Source organism: Rhinolophus sinicus, linkage group LG04, assembly GCF_036562045.2.
Source record: "Rhinolophus sinicus isolate RSC01 linkage group LG04, ASM3656204v1, whole genome shotgun sequence".
Classification (NCBI taxonomy): Eukaryota; Metazoa; Chordata; class Mammalia; order Chiroptera; family Rhinolophidae; genus Rhinolophus; species Rhinolophus sinicus.
In genome coordinates, this window is record NC_133754.1 from 138,976,264 (window position 1) to 138,997,489 (window position 21,226).

The 21,226-nt window shown below is 39.0% G+C and overlaps 1 protein-coding gene across 5 annotated transcripts in view; it reads left to right on the top strand.

Moving 5' to 3' along the window:
• PUM3 (pumilio RNA binding family member 3) overlaps positions 1–20,790 on the top strand; it is a 44,286-nt gene extending 23,496 nt beyond the window's left edge. For 4 of the 5 annotated variants that reach the window (XM_074330498.1, XM_019730026.2, XM_074330495.1 and 1 more), the window contains exons 13-18: positions 1,080–1,160; positions 7,962–8,104; positions 8,754–8,976; positions 10,629–10,716; positions 13,081–13,171; positions 16,120–16,404. In XM_074330498.1, the coding sequence (XP_074186599.1) occupies positions 1,080–1,160; positions 7,962–8,104; positions 8,754–8,976; positions 10,629–10,716; positions 13,081–13,171; positions 16,120–16,252 (759 nt within the window). In that variant the 3' untranslated portion in view covers positions 16,253–16,404. Of the gene's footprint in view, positions 1–1,079; positions 1,161–7,961; positions 8,105–8,753; positions 8,977–10,628; positions 10,717–13,080; positions 13,172–16,119; positions 16,405–18,030 lie in introns of those variants that run through there. The other variant, XR_012495725.1, reaches the window with a different exon arrangement.
• The last annotated feature ends 436 nt before the right edge of the window (positions 20,791–21,226 follow it).

Below are 21,226 nucleotides of genomic sequence, written 5' to 3' on the forward strand. Positions count from 1 at the left end.
TTTGTACTTGTCTTTTTCTGTGAACTGACACTGAGTGTTCTTGGCCCTGTTTTTAGTAGATTGTTGGTTTTTATATGGTAAAGATGTTAGACTTTTGTTTTTTTTCTCCAGTTTGTTTCTAATTGAAACATTGTTACCTATCAGACCTGGCTCCCTCTGAATGAGGGTTATCAAAAGTCACATGTCCCCTCTAAGTAAAAAAATATTTATATTGTTATCTAGGCTCCAAAAGGAATAAGCACAAACTCTGAAAACACATTTTTCTTTCTTTTCTTTTTCTTTCTTTCTTTTTTATTTTTATATAAAGTAGAAGTTCTTTAACTCTTTGTAACAATACCAGCATAATGCACGTCATTTCAAGAGGTGACCATTGTGATAGTCACAATGTGGATTTGTATGATCTCTTGCAGTTAATATTTTTTAAAAGCAATTATTTTTATCTTATTCTTATATTTAGCTTATAAATATATTCCAGTTTGTTTTTAAGTATTTCTATTCTAATTATATGATTATTTTAAAGAAATTGGACAATATATAAAAGAAAATAAAAAATCATTTGTAATCCTTCAATTCAGAGATGACTGTTACACTACAGTTTTCTTCCAGGATTTTCTGTGTACATGTATTATGTATATTTTGTATATATCTAATTGTATCTGAGTTTACATATTTTCTTTTTTGTGATTGGAACTCTGTATGTATAGTTTTATATTCTAGGGTTTTTTTTAATCTACTGAATTTTTTTAGTTTAATTTTAAGTAGCTATTTGTTAACAGGATATTTATTTTTGAGAGGTGTTATATCCTGGTTAGTTAAAAAAAAATGAGTCTTGGCTATTTGATGTTGAAGAATGTGCTTTTCTCTTTGTTTCTGTCTTTTTTTAAAAAAATCAACCTAGAATATAATTAACTAGGTCCTGATAAGAGAGGAAGTTCTTTGAATGGCTTTTATCCACTTGTTTAAATTATGTTGGGCAAGGTGTGAGGTTGGCAACCTTTATAAAGTGACTCCATGGGTGGAATAGAATGGAGAAGCTGTGCATTTTTTTTTCAATCCTTCCTGGCTTTCATTTCTTACAGGGCCAATATTCCCATTTGGTTTTACTGGCAGCATTTGATTGTATTGATGATACTAAGCTTGTGAAGCAGATAATCATATCAGTAAGTATTTCTCATAGTCATGAATTTTCGTTGAATTGATGTATCAGTTGTGAGTTTGTAAGTTTTATTGCACACATATATGTGTAAAGACTTTGACGTGTGCTCTTTGACAATATTTTGTTATTTACTAGTTGCCTCAATTAAGTCTGTTTCGAGGGTTTGCTTTATTCCTGTATAAGCCATAACCTTATAACTGGATATTAATAATATTGTTTTAAATATGTAAAAGAGTGGTTAAATTAGGATAACAAGGCTTTTTAGATCATATGACAAACTAAATGAAAAGTTAGCAATGCAATGTTTATATTTGATCAGAAATTTGTTTACCTAGTAATCTTTCAGTTATTCAGGAACTCATATGCAGGCAGAGGACATCCATGACCCTTCTTCTCTTTCTCCCTTTGGAGAAACTACCTCCACACAGTTATTCCCCTTATCAATACACCATCCTAGATTGAGCTAGAGAGGAAAAACTGATAAAACTCAATTGTGATACTTCTTAGGGCTTTCAGGAAAGCTTTTGTAGAGTCAGATTAAAAATTACTACTAAACTTAAAATACTAGCTTCTGTTTTTACATTTCAGCAATTCCTACTAATCTGGTATAATGACCAAAAAGTGATAATAATTAAATGCAATTTCTTTAACCCTAAATTTGCCTTCAGAAAAACTGAGCTGTCCTCTTGAAAAGACTATTCCGATGTAAAAACTGCATTCTGAAATAATTTCCTTTATTGTGCAATGATTGACATTCTGCAATTATTGACTTCTGAATCTGGGACTTTTCCCTTCCTTTGCTTGTGGTGTGCAAGTAGGGAGTAGTGTTGGGTATACAATAGAGGTTACAGGGGCAGGGATAAGAAATTGCAACTAGTTGCAGGGATAAGAAATTAGTCTCTGGTTTCAGTGACAAAGCTTGGAAACATTTTAAAAATCGTAATCTGTATAGACATAGGTTATTCATCTGAAAATTACTCAGACCTTTCTGTTTGATAAACGTGGATGGCACCCTTGGAGAAATCTTAGTAACAAAAGCTACTTTCACACCGTTTGCAGGGAGAAGCAGGTGGATGTTCAGGAAGATACTTTACCTGTTGGCATGTGGTGGTGCTATGGCTTCTCTCTGTAGCCTGTCTGGACCAGTAGAGCTGGGTGTAGGAGAAAAAATGTATCAGCTAGTGCAGGGGAAGGAGATTGGTTTTCTTAGATGCCAGCTGTAAGTCCCAGTGTGTGTGTGTGAATTTCTCATGCCCTTGCTGTCATTTTCCAACTTTTCCTCTTGACTATTTTAAGATTGTGATGACTTTCTTTGGGATAAGATTGTGGGAAGAAACAAGTTGGCAAGACTTGCATGTCACAGACTGAGTATTTTGACATGTTCCTTGTGACTTTATTACCCTTTGACTCCAATCAATAATAATTGTTTTTCATTCTAGTGACAGAGATGTGAGGCCATAGATTGGCTAATGAATAAACTTGTTTCATTAAAATAGAAACAGGCTGGGCTATTCAAAGTTTGCTTTTGTTTAATATTTTCAGGACAACTGAAATTTGCATAACTGTTCCAAATGGATTTCAAGAGAAACCAAACTTACTTTAGGATTTGCTGCAGTTGTCGGCTAGATTGCTTTTTTCCAAAGATTTATCCCACTTAAAGTTGCTGTTGAAACAGTTTTAATTCCTTGTGCTTATCAGTTTGATTCCCACCACTACTCAACCCACATTCCTAATGACTTTCTCATACTTAGGGCGGCTTTCCCTGAGAATGGCCTGATTTACTACTGATCTCTTGCCTCTAACTGACAAATGCTCAACAGGTTCTGTGTATCATTAAACTATGTACTAGTGATAAAATTCTGGAATGCTAATTGCTCTTGTATTTTTCCCACCCATCCACCAGAGAATCTGCTGCAGTATGCAGTGCTTTTTAAAAATACCCAAGAAAGCTTGGTGTTGCTAAGAATTCTCTTCAGTATAACCAGACTTCCTCAAGTATCAGGTTGAAATCAAAACCTGATCAGCTGAGCCCTCACCTTTCAAAATGGATACACACTGTTGCCCACCTTCTTTACTTTCCAAAATAAATATACTTGTAAAATTTGATACATTTTACCCTGGAATTGTTGGTATGTCACAGCTGCTTTGATAGCAGTGGTGCACTGAAGAGGCAGTAAATACACTGGCTAGTTGCTGTTTGAGACTGACTAAACATTGATGCATACTTTAAAATAGATTGTCTTTAAAACGCACAGAAAGGAATAAAGAATAATACAGTGGACACCTAACCTCCCACCATTTGATAAAGAAGTAAAACTTGGCAAATACAATTCAAGTTCAAGCCCTTTGTGTACCATCCGGATTACATATCCCACCCCTGCCCCATACCCACTGTGATGAATTTTGTATTTATCATTCATATCCATTTCCTTATCCTTTTGCTCTATGTAGATGTATGTAGTACTATTTTGCATGTTTACAAATTGTATGTAAATGATGTTTTCTCCTGAAACTTGCTTTTGGCATTGCGTGTGTGAGATTCATCATCAGGGCTCGGCAAGCCTTTTTAAAAAGGGGCCAGGTAGTATTTCAGGTGGGCTGTATATGACCTCTTGGTTGCCTATTCTCAGTTTATTTTGTTTTTAATAACCCTGTAAAATGTAAAGACCATTCCTGTCTGGTAGGATGTACAAAAACAGGCTGCAGTTTAGATTTGACCCATGGGTCTTTGTTTGCCTACCCCTGTTCTAAATCATTTATTTTTCAATGCCAAATAGTGTTTGACTATGACTATATTGCAATTTATTTTTCCATTTTTCTGAAGATGGACATTTAGATTGTTTACAATTTTTAAAACTTTAAAAACTCTTACTATTTTTTGCTATCCCAAATCATTCTATGAACATTATTGTGTGTCTCCTTGTTTCTCAAAGGCATTTGCTTAGCAGAATCTCTGGTTGCCAACTATGCTGCACATATGTTTATATAGAGTCACGTGTCCGTCCCACCCAGCCACTACAAAACCTGTTGCATTATGCAGTGCTTTTAAAAATAGCCAAGAAGGCTTAGGGTTGCTAAGCATTCTGTTCTGAGTAACTGATTTCTTGAAATGTCAGGTTGAAATCATAGCCTAATAAACCCTCCTCCTTTTCTCTTTTAAGACCAAGCTCCAGTTCAGTCTCCAGGTAGCATTCTCTAATCTCAGCCAGACGTGGTCTCCCCCCAGACCTGTTCTCCCCATTCTCTCAACTTTGGTAGTTTGTCCTTGTCATCCATTCACTTAACAGTTAATCATGACCTGACCCTGGGCTCACAAACTCAGAAATGTTCATTGACCAGGCAGGTAAATGAGTTGAGGCAGGCCAGGCGTGGGGGGTGGACCATGGGGAAAGGAGCGGGCACATGTCCTGTTCAGGGTGGGAGCCTCCGCCTACTAGGAATGTGAGCTCCTTGGCGATAGATCTTCTGATATTTCTTTTTCTTTTTAATTGTGGTAAAATACACATAACATAAAATTTCACCATCTTAACCATTTTTAAGGATAGTTTCGTAGTATTAAGTATATTCACATATTTGTGCACAGTCTCCACAACTTTTTCATCTTGCAAAACTGAAATTATGTGCACTAAACTGTATCTTCCGATTTTTTGAGTGCAGCCAAAAAGGTGAACTTCTGGATAAAAATCATTGTATTTTTAAAACAAAATACTGAGGAGGTTGCAGTCACCACCTAGCAATCTAACCTTCCTTCTACACTTCTGTTATTATCCATTATTTGCATCTCTTATTTTTTATTGTTTCTCTAGCCTCTTCTACTGTATTTTAGCTCTTTAAGGTGTATTTTAGCTCTTTGTCCTTACACAAAACCTACCATAGAGGTGTGTGGACCATGGGCTCATTTCTCAGTGATGTGTGTTACCTTCTGCATTTCTTTCCTCCACTGAAAATGCACGTGCACGCTAACCCTACTTCCAGAGTGCACCCTTCATTTTGACCTTCACTTTTTATAAGAGGCCTGGCAAAGCAAGAGTTCCAGAGAATCTGACAAGGGTCCAACACAAGGAGGTCAGAACTGGCCAAACATGTCTTCAGAAAGGAGGTCTTTTTTTCTTCTCATACTTGACTTGTTCTGTTTACATGCCTGCTTTAGAGTAAAGCATAAGAAGCAATGACAAAAAAAGGAACTTATGATTTTTCTCTTAAATTCTTTTCTTTTTTTCCCCCCTTCTTCCGCCTCCTCACCCTCCACCCCCTCCGGTTCAAGCCATTGTTTCTCAGTCTAGTTGTGTAGGACACAGCTCCCTGGCCCATGCTGGTATTATGAGCCTTGCGTTCCCCCCGGCTGTGGCAGTTGGTCTCCTGTCGTGGGTTGGCCGCTCACAGCAGCTCACAGCAGCCCACAACTGCTCACACCGACCTCCAGCTGCTCACAGCCGCCCAGCTCCAGGGAGAGCCGTTGTTCACAATCTTAGCTGTAGAGGGCGCAGTTCACTGGCCCATGTGGGAATCCAAACGGCAACCTGGGCATTAGGATCACGGTGCTCCAACCTCCTGAGCCATCGGGCCGGCCTAAGTTAATTCTTGTAAGAGGGTCAGCTAAGTCAAAAATCTTTAAAACTCAACCTCTATTGTTGAGGTTCTCTCTCTTTTGAGGATTCCGAACTCATGACTCCACCATCTTTGTTACTCTCCATAGTTAAAAATGCTGTATATTGAGAGTTGTGTTTTTAATATGAAAATAAATATAATTACTTTCTAGCAGTTTTCAGTTTGCAGTGTGAATTTTCTGATTTACTGCTGGTAATGGCCCACAAGTCAGGCAGGTGTATTATTTCCTTTTACAGATAAGGAAATGGATGTGTACAGAGGTTAAAAGATTTGCTAAAGTCTACACATTGAGCCCAAAGACTGAATTTAGTGTAAAATCAACTATACCATAGCTTCATCTCACTTATTTCTACATGTTACTGTACCTGTTAGTGTTCTCCTCTCTAGGAATGTCCCTCAGTGTGTGACCCAGGTTAAAGAGAAATGAATTAGTGCTCTGTAACATAGCAGCACTCACACTGTTGCCATGTATTTTTCAGAGGTGTATGTTTTTGATGGTAGAAAAGCTGGAGCGAGAGTGAAATGGGGGAAAACCAAATGAACGTGATATCACACTCAAATGAACGTTGAGTTTAGATTCTAAATTCCTTAATTACAAACTGAACGGCAGTAAAGTTCAGTGAATTTGGGGAGTAGTTCTTGACTAGTATTTGTGCATGGAATTAAGCTTCTCACGTTAAGGTGAAACCATTTCTGCCGAGTCATATGTGTTGCCCTAATCCTTAAGTGTGAAACCTGCAGAGAAAGTAAGTACATTAACAAATACGTTGCTGGCTTCATGCCACCCCTTTTCCTCCTTACACCAAGAAAAATTTTTTTAAAAATAGCAGCCATTTATGTTTCTTCACTGCATACTCCCCCTCCCCTTTTTTTCGTTTCTGTTTGTTTTAAGCAACTATTTTAAAGATATACCTCACAATGGTGAGGTATAATAAGACTTTGCTGTCTTATTTTACTATAAGACTGGGTATAATATAATATAATGTAATACAATATAATTAATACGATAAAATTAATATAATATAGTACCAGGTCTTATATTAATTTTTGCTCCAAGAGACGCATTAGAGCTGATTGTCCAGCTAGGTCTTATTTTCGGGGAAACACGGTAGCAGATCTGAGTATATCATCTCATGGAGAATCCCTTTCCTTAAGAGTGATTGTGTGTTTTCTTTGAAAGTGACTAAAGTTGGAATCAGGAGACCAGAGCCCTGCCACTGACATTCTACATCCTTCTGCAAAGTCACTTCTCTCTTTCTGGGTTCCTCATCTGTAAACCTGGGTGGTGGGATTGAATTCTTTCCATGGCCCCAGCCAGTTCTGAAGAAGCTCGGGTGCTCAAACACACATGGCTTTGCATATCTGTTAGGTTTGTTACAAGAAATAGGACAGTTGGTGGGGGCGAGGGGGACTGAATGTTTTTCTGTTTCATATTCTCTATTAAGAAGAAAGGACTTTTTAAACAGTAACTTTTCTGTCTTTGAAAACATCAGCAAATTTACATCAGAGCTTAATGGGGATAGAGATGACATTGCCTTTGTTCCTTAAATTCACACAATTAGAAAAGGAGGTTACTATTCCTGGGTAAGTGATGGGAAAATGTCGTAGATTGTAGTTACTTGTAACTGCGCCGTGGAGTCTTTCTGCATTTGTTTCCCTTCCCCCCTTTTTGTTTTCAATGAGAAATAGCCTTCATTTACCATGAATAAGTAAACCCACTTTAAAAGCCTTGATCCACATGTTCTGTTTAACAGAGTTCCTTTATCCCCCTTCACATACATCTCAGTGGGGAAATTCTAATAAGAAGGTTGTTCTTCTGATACTGATGCTACATTTAAGTGCAGCTGCAAATTAACTGTATCTGCTCAGTGACCCCAGCAAGCAATGTCCCTCGTAATGGCGGCCTAAGAAATATCTGTTATATAATGAATGAAAATAACTGTTTTAAATATTTTTTTAAGTCCTTCAGCTTGGTCAGTTATATAAATGGATTTTTCAATAATGCTAGTCACAGTAGAGACTCATTTCTGTGTTCTGAATGTAAATTTCTTTGTGCTTTAATGAGACGATTCAGAACTAGCTCCACATTTTCCGGTAAGTATGTTAGGGAAAATAGTTAAGTATGTATCCTTTACCATTCGAGTTCCAAGCATCCTTTGAGCATACGGATTCATTATTTGTTTCTATAATTTTACAGGAAATTATTAGTTCCTTGCCTAACATATTAAATGACAAATATGGAAGGAAGGTCCTATTGTACCTACTAAGCCCCAGAGATCCTGCACATACAGTACGAGAAATCATTGAAGTTCTGCAGAAAGGAGATGGAAACGCACACAGGTAAGAACAAGTATAATAGAATGGCTTGAGCCCTTTATTCTCTCCTCTGATTTATTAATGTTGAGTAATGCATGTTTCCAGAAATCTACTCAAGCATGCATGCCCCCTCTCACGCTCCCCTCTCTCTCTAACACTAAAAAGATGAATTCCATTTTTAAGCCTGTAGTTGTTTTTGTCTTGAAAAGGAAATAAAAGCGTCATGCCAAAAGAATGCCTCTGAGCACCTGGCACATAGTAGGACTTAGGTGTGTGGTTTGTTTTGGTTTTGCTATATTTTTAAAGCTGATGCCACATAATTAAGTACTCAAAAGAGTAGAGTCTATAAAATAGTTTGAACATGTGTTGTCTTGTAAAATATTTTGTTGTTTGGTTTTTGAATTATTTGGGGGTGTTTTTATTATACACGGGAAGCTTCACTTTTCTGGTGCTTGTTCTGTGCCAGGCACTAGTCACATCCTAGGGACACAAAGATGAAAGCTATTCCACCCTCAAATCACTTGTGTATGTGCATAACAGAAAGATATAGACAATTAACAATAGTGTGTCACACAAACTATTATAAACCCTTAGAGGATTGTGTGAAAATAAGATCAACATATTTCCTTTGCCATTTATCTTGCCTTAATACTCATTCAACGTATCCCAACAGCAAGAAAGATACAGAGATCCGTCGCCGAGAGCTCTTAGAATCCATCTCTCCAGCTTTGTTAAACTACTTGCAAGGACACGTCCAAGAAGTGGTTCTAGATAAGTCTGCATGTGTGTTGGTTTCTGACATTCTGGGAGCTGCCACTGGAGACGTTCAGCCTGCCATGAATGCCATCGCCAGCTTGGCATCAGCAGAACTGCACCCTGGTGGCAAGGATGGAGAGGTAATGTGCTATTATTATAAGACAGGCTGGAAGGCTGTGGTGACTGCAGACTCTCTCGTCATTGAGACCATTGCTATAAAGAGAATTTTAATCATCATTATCTCAACTCACTGCATACCCACAGTACATTTGAAATTTGTGAATTCAAAACACAATGCTGTTACAACACTGTCTGTCTCAGAAACTTGCAGTGACTCCATGCATAAAAACAAAATCCACTTAATGTGGCTCTCTGTCGTGCATGAGCGGCCCCAGGCTGCCTTTCTAGCATATCCTCTGCTCTTAATTCTGTTTTGAATTTGCTGTGGACTTTGTACCTCTCTGCCTTTGTACATGCTTCTCTCAGCCTTGAGTGCTGTGCTGCCCATGTCCATTCATCCTTCAGGATTCCCAGAGTCCTTCTCCATGGTCTCCCCTCATCTCCTCTTGTTAAAACGTCTTTGCTCTTTCTGATAGCTCCTGCCTGTGTTATATGGGCCTCATGTTATTCTGCCTTGCATCTTAAGTTCATTGATTTGTGTACCTGGTACATGCTAGGCACTGGTCAATACTGCCCGCCCCTCCCCCCAAAAGCTTACCATTTGGGGGAACACAATGTTTAAATAAATATTAAATGATCATTTCATATTGAGATAAGTACAGTGAAGGGAAACTACAGATTCTATAGGATTAAATAAGAGTGGGGGCCAACCTATCCCCAGGACGGCTTCCCTGAGGCACTGAAAGCTAAGCTGAGGCCCCAAGGATTAGTAGCTCAGTGAAGAATGGTGGAAAGAAGATTGTGGGCAGAGGGAAGAGCATGTGCAGCAGCTTGAAGGAAGGAAAGAGCTCAGCTTATGTGAGAACAGAATGCTGAGGGGTGGGAAAGCGCTTAGGAAAGGGAAGAGGCGGGCAGAAGCCAGCACGCAGGGCCCGTAGCCTGCACTGGGTTGTAAGCTCCTCAGGAGCAGACGTGTGGGGAGCCTACTACTATTACTATTTCTGACCTATGAGCTAAGGGGAGAGAAATGGGCTGTGGGTCTTAGAGAAGCCCTGGCCCCTGCCATCATAGAGCAGATCATGCTATCAACTCTGGAAGATGCATACATAATGAAAGTTTCTTTTTAAAGAGATGGAGCCCATTGTCTCCCATGCTTGATAAGGAGAGATCCTCTGATACGGGGCCATACAAAGGAGTGAGATTGAGCTTAAAAAGCTGCTTGCTTGGCCTGCTTATCAGATAACACCAGTATGTAGTCACATGTACTTAAACATTCAGCATTAGGTTTTAATGCTGCTACTGTAGCGATCTGTCCCATAGGTGTACTTGAACCTCAGAACTGCATATTGGAATCTGAGAAGTGCTCAGCGTGATCGAAGATGAGCACTATGGAGGTGCTCTTCAAACTGGAACTCACGAAGCTGAGTCTGAACCACTTCTCCGGGGCTGTGTTATCTCGAATAACCGTCCTCGTTTCAGTCTGGGGATTGGAATAGACCTCTGGTCCCTCCGGGTGTAGCGGTCATTCAGATAAAGACCTCTGAACTCTGAAGCCTTCTGGGACGTTCAGCTTGACTGAGTTCGTATCTTTCTGGGCTGATGTAGAATGGATTGTAGGCTGAGGCATGGATGAAACCAGTTTGTAAGTTAACGTGTTCTTGACCCCTTCTAGCTTCACATTGCAGAACATCCTGCAGGACATCTTGTTCTGAAGTGGTTAATAGAGCAAGATAAAAAGATGAGAGAAAACGGAAGAGAAGGTAGGTTGTTAAACTTGACCTTTTCTTGTATCTTCTGTGGAATTTCAGTAATGTCTGGCATCCTGAACTTTGTCAGCCATTTAAGTTTAAATGAAAGTTTGTTGCGTGTTCAGTAATAATGTTTATAAGACATGATTTAGTGGTTGCAAGTATTGCTTTAGCAAATGCTAGAAATTTGTCTCCTAGAATCCAGGAATTCTTTTTCTATTTTCCACCCTCCCTCATTCTCTCTACCCCTTCCTCTACCCCTTCAGTGTTCTGACTGGGGTTGGCCAGTTTTCTAAAATGCCATTCTATTCCTTGAGGATGATGAGCGCAGTACACTAGGGGGCCCATTTATGAGTATCATTACCCCAATCGGAAGGCATAATATTTATCTCTAGTTTTGAGGAAAGGATACGCAGAAGAAAATTATCCTTATCAGAGAATTTTGAAGTGGTGCCTATTTGGTGTTGCAATACATGTGGCCAAAATGCAAGTCAGTTCTTGGCACTTTCTGGTTTTTCATAAACCTTACCCCTAGCTGTTCTGTAGAAACTCAGTTCTCAAGAGGACAGCATCTTATATCTAATTGAGAAGTGGCGTCCATTTCCCTCTCAGTCCTGTCTTTGACCAGGCCTTCTCTTACTAAATTCAAACTCCATCTGGTATTTCAGCCATTAGAGAGATTTTCCCCAACTGGAGTAAAGCAGTTGGGACTTTCTATTACTGTATCTGAAAAAAGTGACAGATTATAAATTTACGCCTTAAGGCAATTGCAGTGCTAATGGCTAGTGAGGGAATCAATATAGCAGTATATCCATATGCTGTCACTTCTCATTCTGTCTACCTTTAGGAATAGAGACTTGGAGCTATTTCTCACTGTAAATTTTTTGTAAAAGAGAAAGCTTCTTATAATAAGTTTTGAAGGAAAAAAGATGTATTGACTCATCTCTTTCATTATTAAAAAAGTTGGTGCACAGTTGAGCCGAATTTATGTCAGACAAGTTGTCTGCCTTACTTTTTAAAGTCCAGGAATTTTCTAATGATTTTTTTCCCTATTAATTAAAATGCACTGACAGCCCTAAAACATGCCTGTTTGATGTTTCTGTCATTTTCATGTAGCACCAAATGAGTGTGGCTAGCTGTCTTGGTTACCCGTTGCTGTGTAACAAGCCACCTCAAAACTTAGTGGTTTTCAAAACAACAATAATTTGATCAGGGCTTGATTGAGCTTGTTTCTGCTCTGCTCAGAGGCTGCTCAGCTTGGGGTTGGAGTATCCACTTTCCCAATGGCGGGCAGTGGCCGTCGCCAGCAGCCTCAGGTCCTGTCCCAAGGCTGCTTGGGCTTCCTCAGAATGTGGTAGGTTTGGGTTTAAGAGAACGAAGTAGGCACATGGTTCTTTCATGATTTAGCCTCAGAATTATTTAACATCACTTTTATCATATTTTCTTGGTTAGGTCAGTCACAAAGGCCCGCTGAGATTCAAAAGACGGCATCAGTTCCATCTCTAGCATGGAGGCTGGGCAGGCAGTATTCTAGAAGAGCACATAGGACAGCAGATACTGTTGCAGTCACCTTTGGAAAACACCATCTGCCTCAGGAGCTGATCTCTATTGCTCCTTAGCATGTGCCATGAAAAACTAAATAGCCATATGCCTCTTGGCTTTTAAAGGCTCCTTACATTTGGGTATTTTTGAATGAAATATACATCTTAAGATGTTTGTTTTCAAGATAGGTTGTCCCTACCTCCGTTTGCACTCAATCCTAGCCTTCAGAATTTCTCCTTTGTCCAAGAATTAGTTACACTTAAATGGCACAGTGAGGAGATAAAATATACCAACGCATTGAAAATCAGATATACTAAAACAACAAAAAATAAATGGTAGTTTTGATATGTAACTAGTATTATAAAGAGAAATTTCCAGGTGTAAGCCAGAACCGTCATTTGACCACTGGCTATGTTCATGGCACCTTCTGAGTGAGCATTTTTCATAAGGGAAAACTTATTTTCAGTCAAACTTGATTTGCTACTGTCAAACATTTACTTTCTGAATACCTTTCAGGTCAGAGTTAAATCATTCAGTAGTACAAAGAAACGCAAACATGACCAAGTGAGCATTTTATAGGAATTAATTGTTTCTCTTGAGTAACTGCTACTAAACATAGCTTAGGATTTGGATCAGATTTGAAAGAAACAGCTGTACTGAAAATGCATTATATACACCTGAACTGGAATTTTTAGTGTTAAGGAGTTTGGGTGAGAACTCTCTTTATTTGCTTTTTTATTAAAATGTATTTGCAGATTTAAGGACAGTAGAGAGGGATATTGAGAGTTTAAATCTTGGTATGTGATGTTCACTAAGTTTCAGTATATTTTACAGGTTGTTTTGCAAAAACACTCGTAGAGCATGTTGGTATGAAGAACCTGAAGTCCTGGGCTAGTGTAAATCGAGGTGCCATTATTCTTTCTTGGTATGTATGACAAGTGCCTTTCTCTGCACAGGGCCGCATCCTGATGCCGGTTCATGCAAGAAACTTCTCACATTTATTTCTCCCTTCTAATATTTGTTCCCAGTAGTCCAGTATTACTTTCAGCCACTCCTGGTCTAGACAAGTATACCAAATATTAGAAAGTAAATGTAACTATTTCAGTCAATACTTCACAGTTTTTTTTGTCTACCCTCTTTTGGAGGTCAAGGATCATAAAATTAAGACATTCAAAGGCATCATTTGATTGTCTCACCACATTTTTGGTTTTGACCAAAATGTAATTGTATTCTTCTTAATGAATTAGTCTTTTCCCTACAAAAACTGACAGTGATTTTTTTTTTTAAATTATGACTCACTGTACATGTAATTTTTATTCATTGTTTTCAACTATTCTGAAAGGATTTGAGAAGCATTTGCTTCTGAAGTCTTCATGCTAATTGTTTATTTTCTAGTTAAAATGGATAGAAAACTGATGATTTGTGAACTGAAGCATATGCTTAACTTGCATATTGTTCTCTGAACATAGTATGTTGAGTTTATAATTAAAGGTCATTGAACTTTCCATGTATTCTATTCCCTGATGAAACCCTTCTATTAAGAACATTCATTTAAAAATAGGTTTGTGTGTTGTTTTGAAACAATCACTATTGATTTTTTTCCACTGCTGTTACCTAGGTTTGGAAGACAGATACCAATCTTAGTTTGAATTTCCCATAGTATTTCACATGCAAATGCTATGCAACTTCATCTGTATTTGTAAATGTTATGAGTGTTTGTTCAATATAGAATTTGAATTGGTACACATGTACTCAGAAACATACGCATTCATATGAGCATTCTTTTTTTATTTTCAGGTATATTAGTGTCTCCAAACATATGGGTGATACAGATCATTTTGTTAATTTCCCGTTAAAATTAGTTAATTTTCCAGTTGATGGTGAGCAGCCAGAAGCCATTAGCTTAAACATGAACTTTTTTGATATAAATTTCTTTACCAGGAATTTGGAGTGTTAACACCTACTGACACATTCTTTCATTATACTTAATTAACTAAAAATTTCACCAATGCCGTAAAATTAATTTATATAGAGTCTCATCGATCAGAGCTCCCTTTGGGTGGATTTCAAACATAAGGATGCTATAGGTTTATTAGGGAATACTACTTAGAATTGGAACAGGAACACATGAAATATTTGGGATTCTAAAGGGAAGTTGAACTATAGATAACCTAATGATTGATACTGTAATAGCTTCTGTTAGGTTTTTAAAATATTGTGATGTTCTGACTTATTTGGTAAAATTCTCTGTTGTTTTATATTGTACTTCAAACCAGTGTAAAATTTTTTTTTTTTAATCTTTTTTAACAGTAAGTGAAAAAGCACTCTGGGTAAAAAAAAAAAAAAAAAAATCAGCCTTGTGTGCAGTCTGCAGAATAACTGAGGGAAGCAGAATTCTCTAGCATTTTAAAGTACGGGTTCTAGACAGACTGCCTGGGTTTCAGTCCCAATTCACTATGTAGCCTTGGGCGAATCATTCAGCTTTACTGAGTCTTAATTTTGTTGGTCATAAAATGAGATAAATAATAATCCTATGTTACGAAAACTAAATGAGATGATGCATATAAAATATGTAGCATTATGTCTATTACATGCGTTCAATAAATATTAAGTTTTATTACTATTATGCATTATGTGACTATATGCTTAGCCAAAGTATATAAAATAAAAATACCTAATGAGTCACACATCTGTCTATTAAAAGGGCACATTACATACTTCACAACTATACATAAGCACCAAGCAGTACTTGGTGCTTGTGTCCCACAGTGAGCAAGGGAACCCTGCTTGGGGCTGCGAGCTTATCCTCCTCTTCCCGGACACGCTGAAAGTTATTGGGACCAGGCCCTTGCAAAAATGCCAAGGATGTATTTCAGAGGTCAGCCTTTAAACATGGTCGTGAAGAAGTTGGGGGAGAACAGAAATCCAGCCTTGGTGTGTTCCCCGGTCAAGTGCCTATGCCCCGGCCCCTGTTTAAAGAGAAAGAGGCCTGCTTGTTGCCAGCCTCCAGGGCTCCACTCACTGGTGACAGAGCACTCCATGCAGCAAGTTCTCAGAAAGCAGAGATGACGTTCCTTTGCTTGATGACTCACACTAATTGAATGCTTACTAAGTGTCAGACTTTGGCAAGGTGTTGTACATACAAGATCATTTGAGCCCCCCCAAATAACCCTGTGAGTAGAAGGTAGAGATTCTGTTGTTGATCCCACTTGAAAGATCGGGAAACTGAGTCTTAGTTTAAATAGCATGCTCTTGGTTGTACAGTTACTGAGTGGCAGAGGTGGGTTTCCAATCTAGGCAGTTAAGCTCCAAGGTGAAGCTCTTTACTTCTTCACTAAATGTTTTAGCTGCAGAGTTTAGTAGAATGTCATTCATTAACTGCTTGTCTTTCACGGCCCCCACCTTTCCCTCTGTGCACCATTCACTCATGCTCATTCCGTCACTCAGTGAGCATTTCTCGGCCATCTGGTCTGTACATGTGCCATGAAAGAACACATCGGGCCCTGCTTTTGCATTTAGGTGGAGAAGGGAAGATAGAATACATGTATTAAATAATTTGAAGACAGGTTGTTAGTCCTAAGATAGTCAAAGTGAAAGTAGGACAGATTCCGTATGGAACAGAGTTGCTCCTACATTTGCTTAAGTGACCCCACCAGCTAGATTATAAAACGTTTTTTATTTATGTGGTTTTAGAATATAGGCTACTAGCCCCTATCATTCATCTGATAAAGTAATGTATTTATCGTTGTAAGACTTGTCTCACAAGTCAATGAGTTTTTTATATATTATGGATGCAGGTAGTACTTGCGGATGATTTAGGGATTTTAATGAAATTTAGTGTTTTGTTTGTTAATTTTTGTCTTCTCTCTTCAGCCTTCTCCAGAGTTCTGATCAAGAAGTTGCCAAGAAAGTCAAAGCTGGACTGAAAAGCCTGATTCCCACATTGGAAAAAAACAAAAACAACAGCAAAGGAATAGAAACGCTACTTGAAAAACTGTCCGCATAGATGGAAACAAGATGGAATCATTTTTCTTCTTCTGATCTGTTTTCCCAGTGTGGAAAAGAAGGGCTAGAGTCCACCTTGCTGGTAATTTGGGTGCTCTGTGTATGTGTTTCTTTTTTGTTAAGAATTTATTTATAAAATGGTTTCTAAAAATGCTTTTTTTTTTTCTTTAAATCCCAGCCATCTTCCCTATTACCTTGAGTTGTAAGCAAATCACAATGTAAAAGATTTAATAGTCATGCAGTGGGACCATCCAAATACATATAAAGGGGTTGTGTGAGTTAATCCATGGGAAGGCATCCTTGGTGAGCAATAGTCATCCATGGAGGAGGTGGGACTTGAAAGGACCTCAAAGGAAGCAGGATGTGGAAAAGAACAGCCAAGGGGGAGTTTTTAGTGGGAACAATGAGGTGGAACTTAAAGTTTTGTTTTAAAAGGAACTTCAGGAAGCCTTAGGGCCTTGATGGGTACAGGGAACGTGGATACCTTGGGCAGCCACAATCCTGGCTGCCTTATGGGTTGGGTTCCATGTTAAATTTTGTTTGAAAGCCACTTAAATAAGTTAAGGCTCATTAGGGGGAAATAGGCTAGATGAATTAGGGGATCACAGTAGGTAGCAGTGTTAAGGTCAAGGTCACTGGGAAGATCTGCCTATATTTGGATCTGGGCCTTCCAAGTACCTAGCTCCTTGTGATGAGACTTTCTTCATTGGGATGGTCCCTGAAGTAATTGAAGTCTACAGGGTTTGAGTTAGAAGGAAGGAGATGCAAATCTGTTAACAGTGCAGAAGTTTGAATTTAAATGCAGGTAGGATGTTTGAATTTTAAAACTGCTTGGCTTAGCAAAGCTGGGAAGGTTTTGGTAGATCAGTTAGACTCCTGTAGCTCTGCCCTGACTATTTTCGATGCAAGCTTTGGTGCTTTCTCTAAGTAGGCGTCTGTAACACGACACCGACTGGTATCTGTCACTATAATTACATCTACTGGAGAATTGCTGTGCTTTTCCTGACCAGACTACTGGGTCCCAGGATGACTCCCAACATAACAAGCTACCAGGACTCCACCTGCTACCCTCTCCTGCCCAGTGAGCAAAAGAGCTGATTCACCTGCAACTCCCTTGACGTAGATTTCCCCTCCACCCACCCGACCCGTGCCACCCAGATCCCTGCCATCCAGCCTCATCCAAGGGTGGAGGTGGGGCAGCTGGGGGAAATGGGGTAAAGGCAACATCAGAGCTCACTTTCGTTTGACTAATACATTATGAGTTTGTGTTTTCTGTATAAAGGGCCCATTCAGAGTGTGGGGGAAACCCTATTATCTGTTCCATCTATGAGAGTAAAAAAATAACGTACAGAATTCCTCCTCACCCTTGCCTTGCCCTCTCCAGAAGCAACTACTTCCCAATTCTTTAGCTCACTAAATTCTTTAATATACAGTTTTTGGTGTGTTTTTCAGTATAGACAGTTTTTTTGTGTGTGTTTTTTTTTTTTTACTTCCAATTATGGGAAAATAACAGATTAAGATTTTTCACCACCATTGTTCCCCCACTTCTTTTCTCTCCATCTTCCCAATACAATTGCATCAATTCTGATAAATCAGTGTTGAGAGTTTATATTGATTATATTGACATAAAATGTTAAATACTGAAATAAGTAGTGAACTGTCATTACAGTTCTACTTTCTTTTGCTTTTCTATATTTCTATTAATTTTTCCCAAAATTTTCATCAGAATTGCTTAAACTCTTCTTAGCGGGTACCATTTTGCTCTTTTTTTTTTTTCAGCCTGTGACACTCCCATGTTATTATGTTCACCCTCTGCCTGGTGGCTTTGGTATCCTGACTGGTCTGTTCACTGTTTCTTACCCAGTGTGCCTCGAGTGGGTCCTAGATGTGCTGAGATTTTAACAGCCTCCTCCATTGTTCCCCCAGGCCATGCACACATTTCCCTTGTATGTCTTGTGCAAAAGAGCACTGGTATGAATCCTGGTGGCCCATCCCTTCAGTCAGTGATGGATTTAGGATGGAGGCTGACCGGTGAACTTTAGAAGAAAAGTGTTGTTTCTAAGAGATTTCTTAAGGAAAGACCCACAAGGAAGAGTCCTTTTTCTGCCGGCCAGCTTTGGTATATGCAGATGAGACACTTAGAGCTGCTGTAGTATCTAGCAGCCATGAGAAGACAGAAAGCATGTAGAGGATGGCTGAGCAAAAGATGGGAAGAATCTGGAACTTGGGTGATGTTGAGCTGCTGAAGAAATCAACGCCTGGAGTTAGTTGCCTTCTCCTGGACTTCTGGTTATGTGAGAGGAAAAACGCCCATTTACCATTTAAGCCATTTGAAATGGGATCTTCAGAAACGAGCAAACAGAAGTGTGCTAGCCTGACTGAATACTAATTTCCACACTGTCCAACACATCAGCTCAACTAGCTTTTCTGCTCTCTTCAGACACCCCTCCTGGAGCCAGCTGGCTTTCTGGATGTCCTGAGAATGGCACAACTACCATCGTCATTCTTAGCCTTCCTTTCATTTCTCCTGTGGAAAGCCCATTCTAGGATCCCACACATTTTTTTCTTACTGAACACCTTTTATTGTTGCAGTTTAATGGATCAGTATTTAACTAGGTAACAACACCCCTTTTGAATGGGGCACAATCTAGTACTTTCCTGAGAAGAATACTTATGAGATAAAATACTGAAGATCGTGGAAGTCAGAATGTCTTTAGTCTGCCTTTTCATACCTGGGTACCTAGTTTAGCTGGATATAGAATTCTAATTTGAAATTAATTTTGCCTCGATTTTGAAAGTGTTGGTCAATATTTTCTGTGGCTTGCAGAATTGATGTGAAAGTCCAGTGCCATCCCTATCCTCAGTCTCTTGTATGTGGCTTTTTTTGCGGGGGAGAGGGGCTTCTCTGAAAGGTCATGGGAATTTTTAAAATCCTCAGCCAACGTATATTTTATAGTCTTAATGAACTGACAGGGATTGTGTGTGTCCATTTATCATTCTTCATGCTGGCACTTATTGAACTGTTGTAGTCAGAAAAATGAAGCCCTTCCATTCTACATTCTGCAAGCTATATTTGTATTGTTTCTCTGATCCTCCCTCCCACCCCTTTCTCTTTGAAATTCCTGTTACTCAGATTCTGAGTGCTGGTTTGATCCTCTAGTAGTTTTCTTTTTCAGTTCTATAGCTTTTTTTTTTTTTTTAATCTTTTCTAGGTGAGATATTTCCTCCACACACTCTGCCAGCCCTTCCATTGAACCATTGAAATGTTCTTTTCTTGTTTCTTGGATGAAATGTCTCTTATGTCTCTGGGGATGTTATATTTTGTGTTTATTTTGTTTTACTTTGTCTTTTTTCTGTTGTCTGTTCTTTTTATTTTGTTCTCTCATTGTTTTTGGCTTTCTTGGAGATCTTTGACTCTCCTTATGTACCTAAAACTGGTCAGAAAGGGGGCAAGCCCATCCTGTTTTCTACCATTGACGATTCATTGCACAGGTGAGTAGGTGTGAAATCTCCTGTTTCACTGAGGTCCTCCATACGTCAGCATCTCTAGGCCTTTTGTTGGGGCCATTTCGCCGCCTCCAGAGAGAAAGCCACTTGACAGATAGTATTCTGTTTGCTCAACAGTCGGTATACAGATTTTATTTAACCCACCCACTTTCGGTACAGTGCCTCTCCCTCATGCTCTCTTGTATTTAGTGCCCTCTATTCTGGGGTCCACAAAATAAACTGTCAGCCTTCTGCAAAGCTGTGGCATCGTAGTCAGCCAGTTTTAGCCAATCCCCCTATTTCCCATCCCAGGCCTCACCCCAGCTTTCTCCTGTACCTGGCACCTCTAATCGCTGGGGTTTGCTCTAGATCCTCATGAAAATCAACTTGCTCCTCTTCATGCACTTAGTCATCGGCATTCTCAGCCCTGCTACTTTCTCCTGTTCTAGATATTTGTTGGTATTGCTCAGCCACTGATGCTTCTCTCCCGTTGATTTTGTTCTTGTCAGTTTATACCCTTTTATTCTTAGCAGAAGTCTATAAATGGTTTTAACCCAACTTAAAACAACGCACTTCGCTGAATGGAGGGTTTATGTTCTGTGGAAGAGCCTACTGGATTTAAGAATGTCTTTAATTTTTAAATCAAGTTTTTGTAGTTTTTGGATTATACCAACCCCGTACTTTTCCAGGGATCAGACATTGCCTAGAAGAAAGTATCTGTTTTCCTTTTCAGCCTGGGGTATTTTCCATTCTACTTAGTTTCAGCCAGGTAGTTTCCTGGGGTAGTGGAATAGATAGAATAAGGCCTCTTAGAGCAAATGGCTTCTTGCATGCTTGAACTCAGAGCTCTTTAAAATATGAGATGGCACTTCTGTTTCTATTTTTAATGAAATTTTGAAAAGCCTACATCTTAATTATAGCAATCACTCTTAGGAGATGTGTATATTTAGAATAATGGTTAAAAGAGCACAAAGTCTCTTTTTAAAAAAGCAGTTAATACTGAGTCACTAATTATGAACTATTTCTATAATAAAACTAAAGAATAAACAAACATAAGAACCTGCCACTTGAGTTCTTTTCTCATCTCTGAATGGCTTAACCGAAGGAAACTAAGTTTCTAATCATCTCTTATCTTTTACGGGCTGAATTGTGTCCCCCTCAAATTTGTGTGTTAGAATCCTAACCCCCACCCCCCGTACCTCAGAATGTGACTGTATTTGGAGATGAGACCTCCAAATACAGGTAACTAAGGTAAGATGAAGTCATATGGGTCGGTCCTCATCCAATATGACTGGTGTCCTTATAAGAAGAGATTCGGACACACATAAAAGACCATCTGAAGACAGAAAAGATGGTTTCTACAAGCCAGGGAGCGAGACATCTAAATGAAACCAACCCTGCTGATACCTTCATCTTGGACTTCCAGCCTCCAGAAGCTGTGAGAAGACAAATTCCTGTTGTTTAAGCCACCCAGCCTGTGGTATTTGGT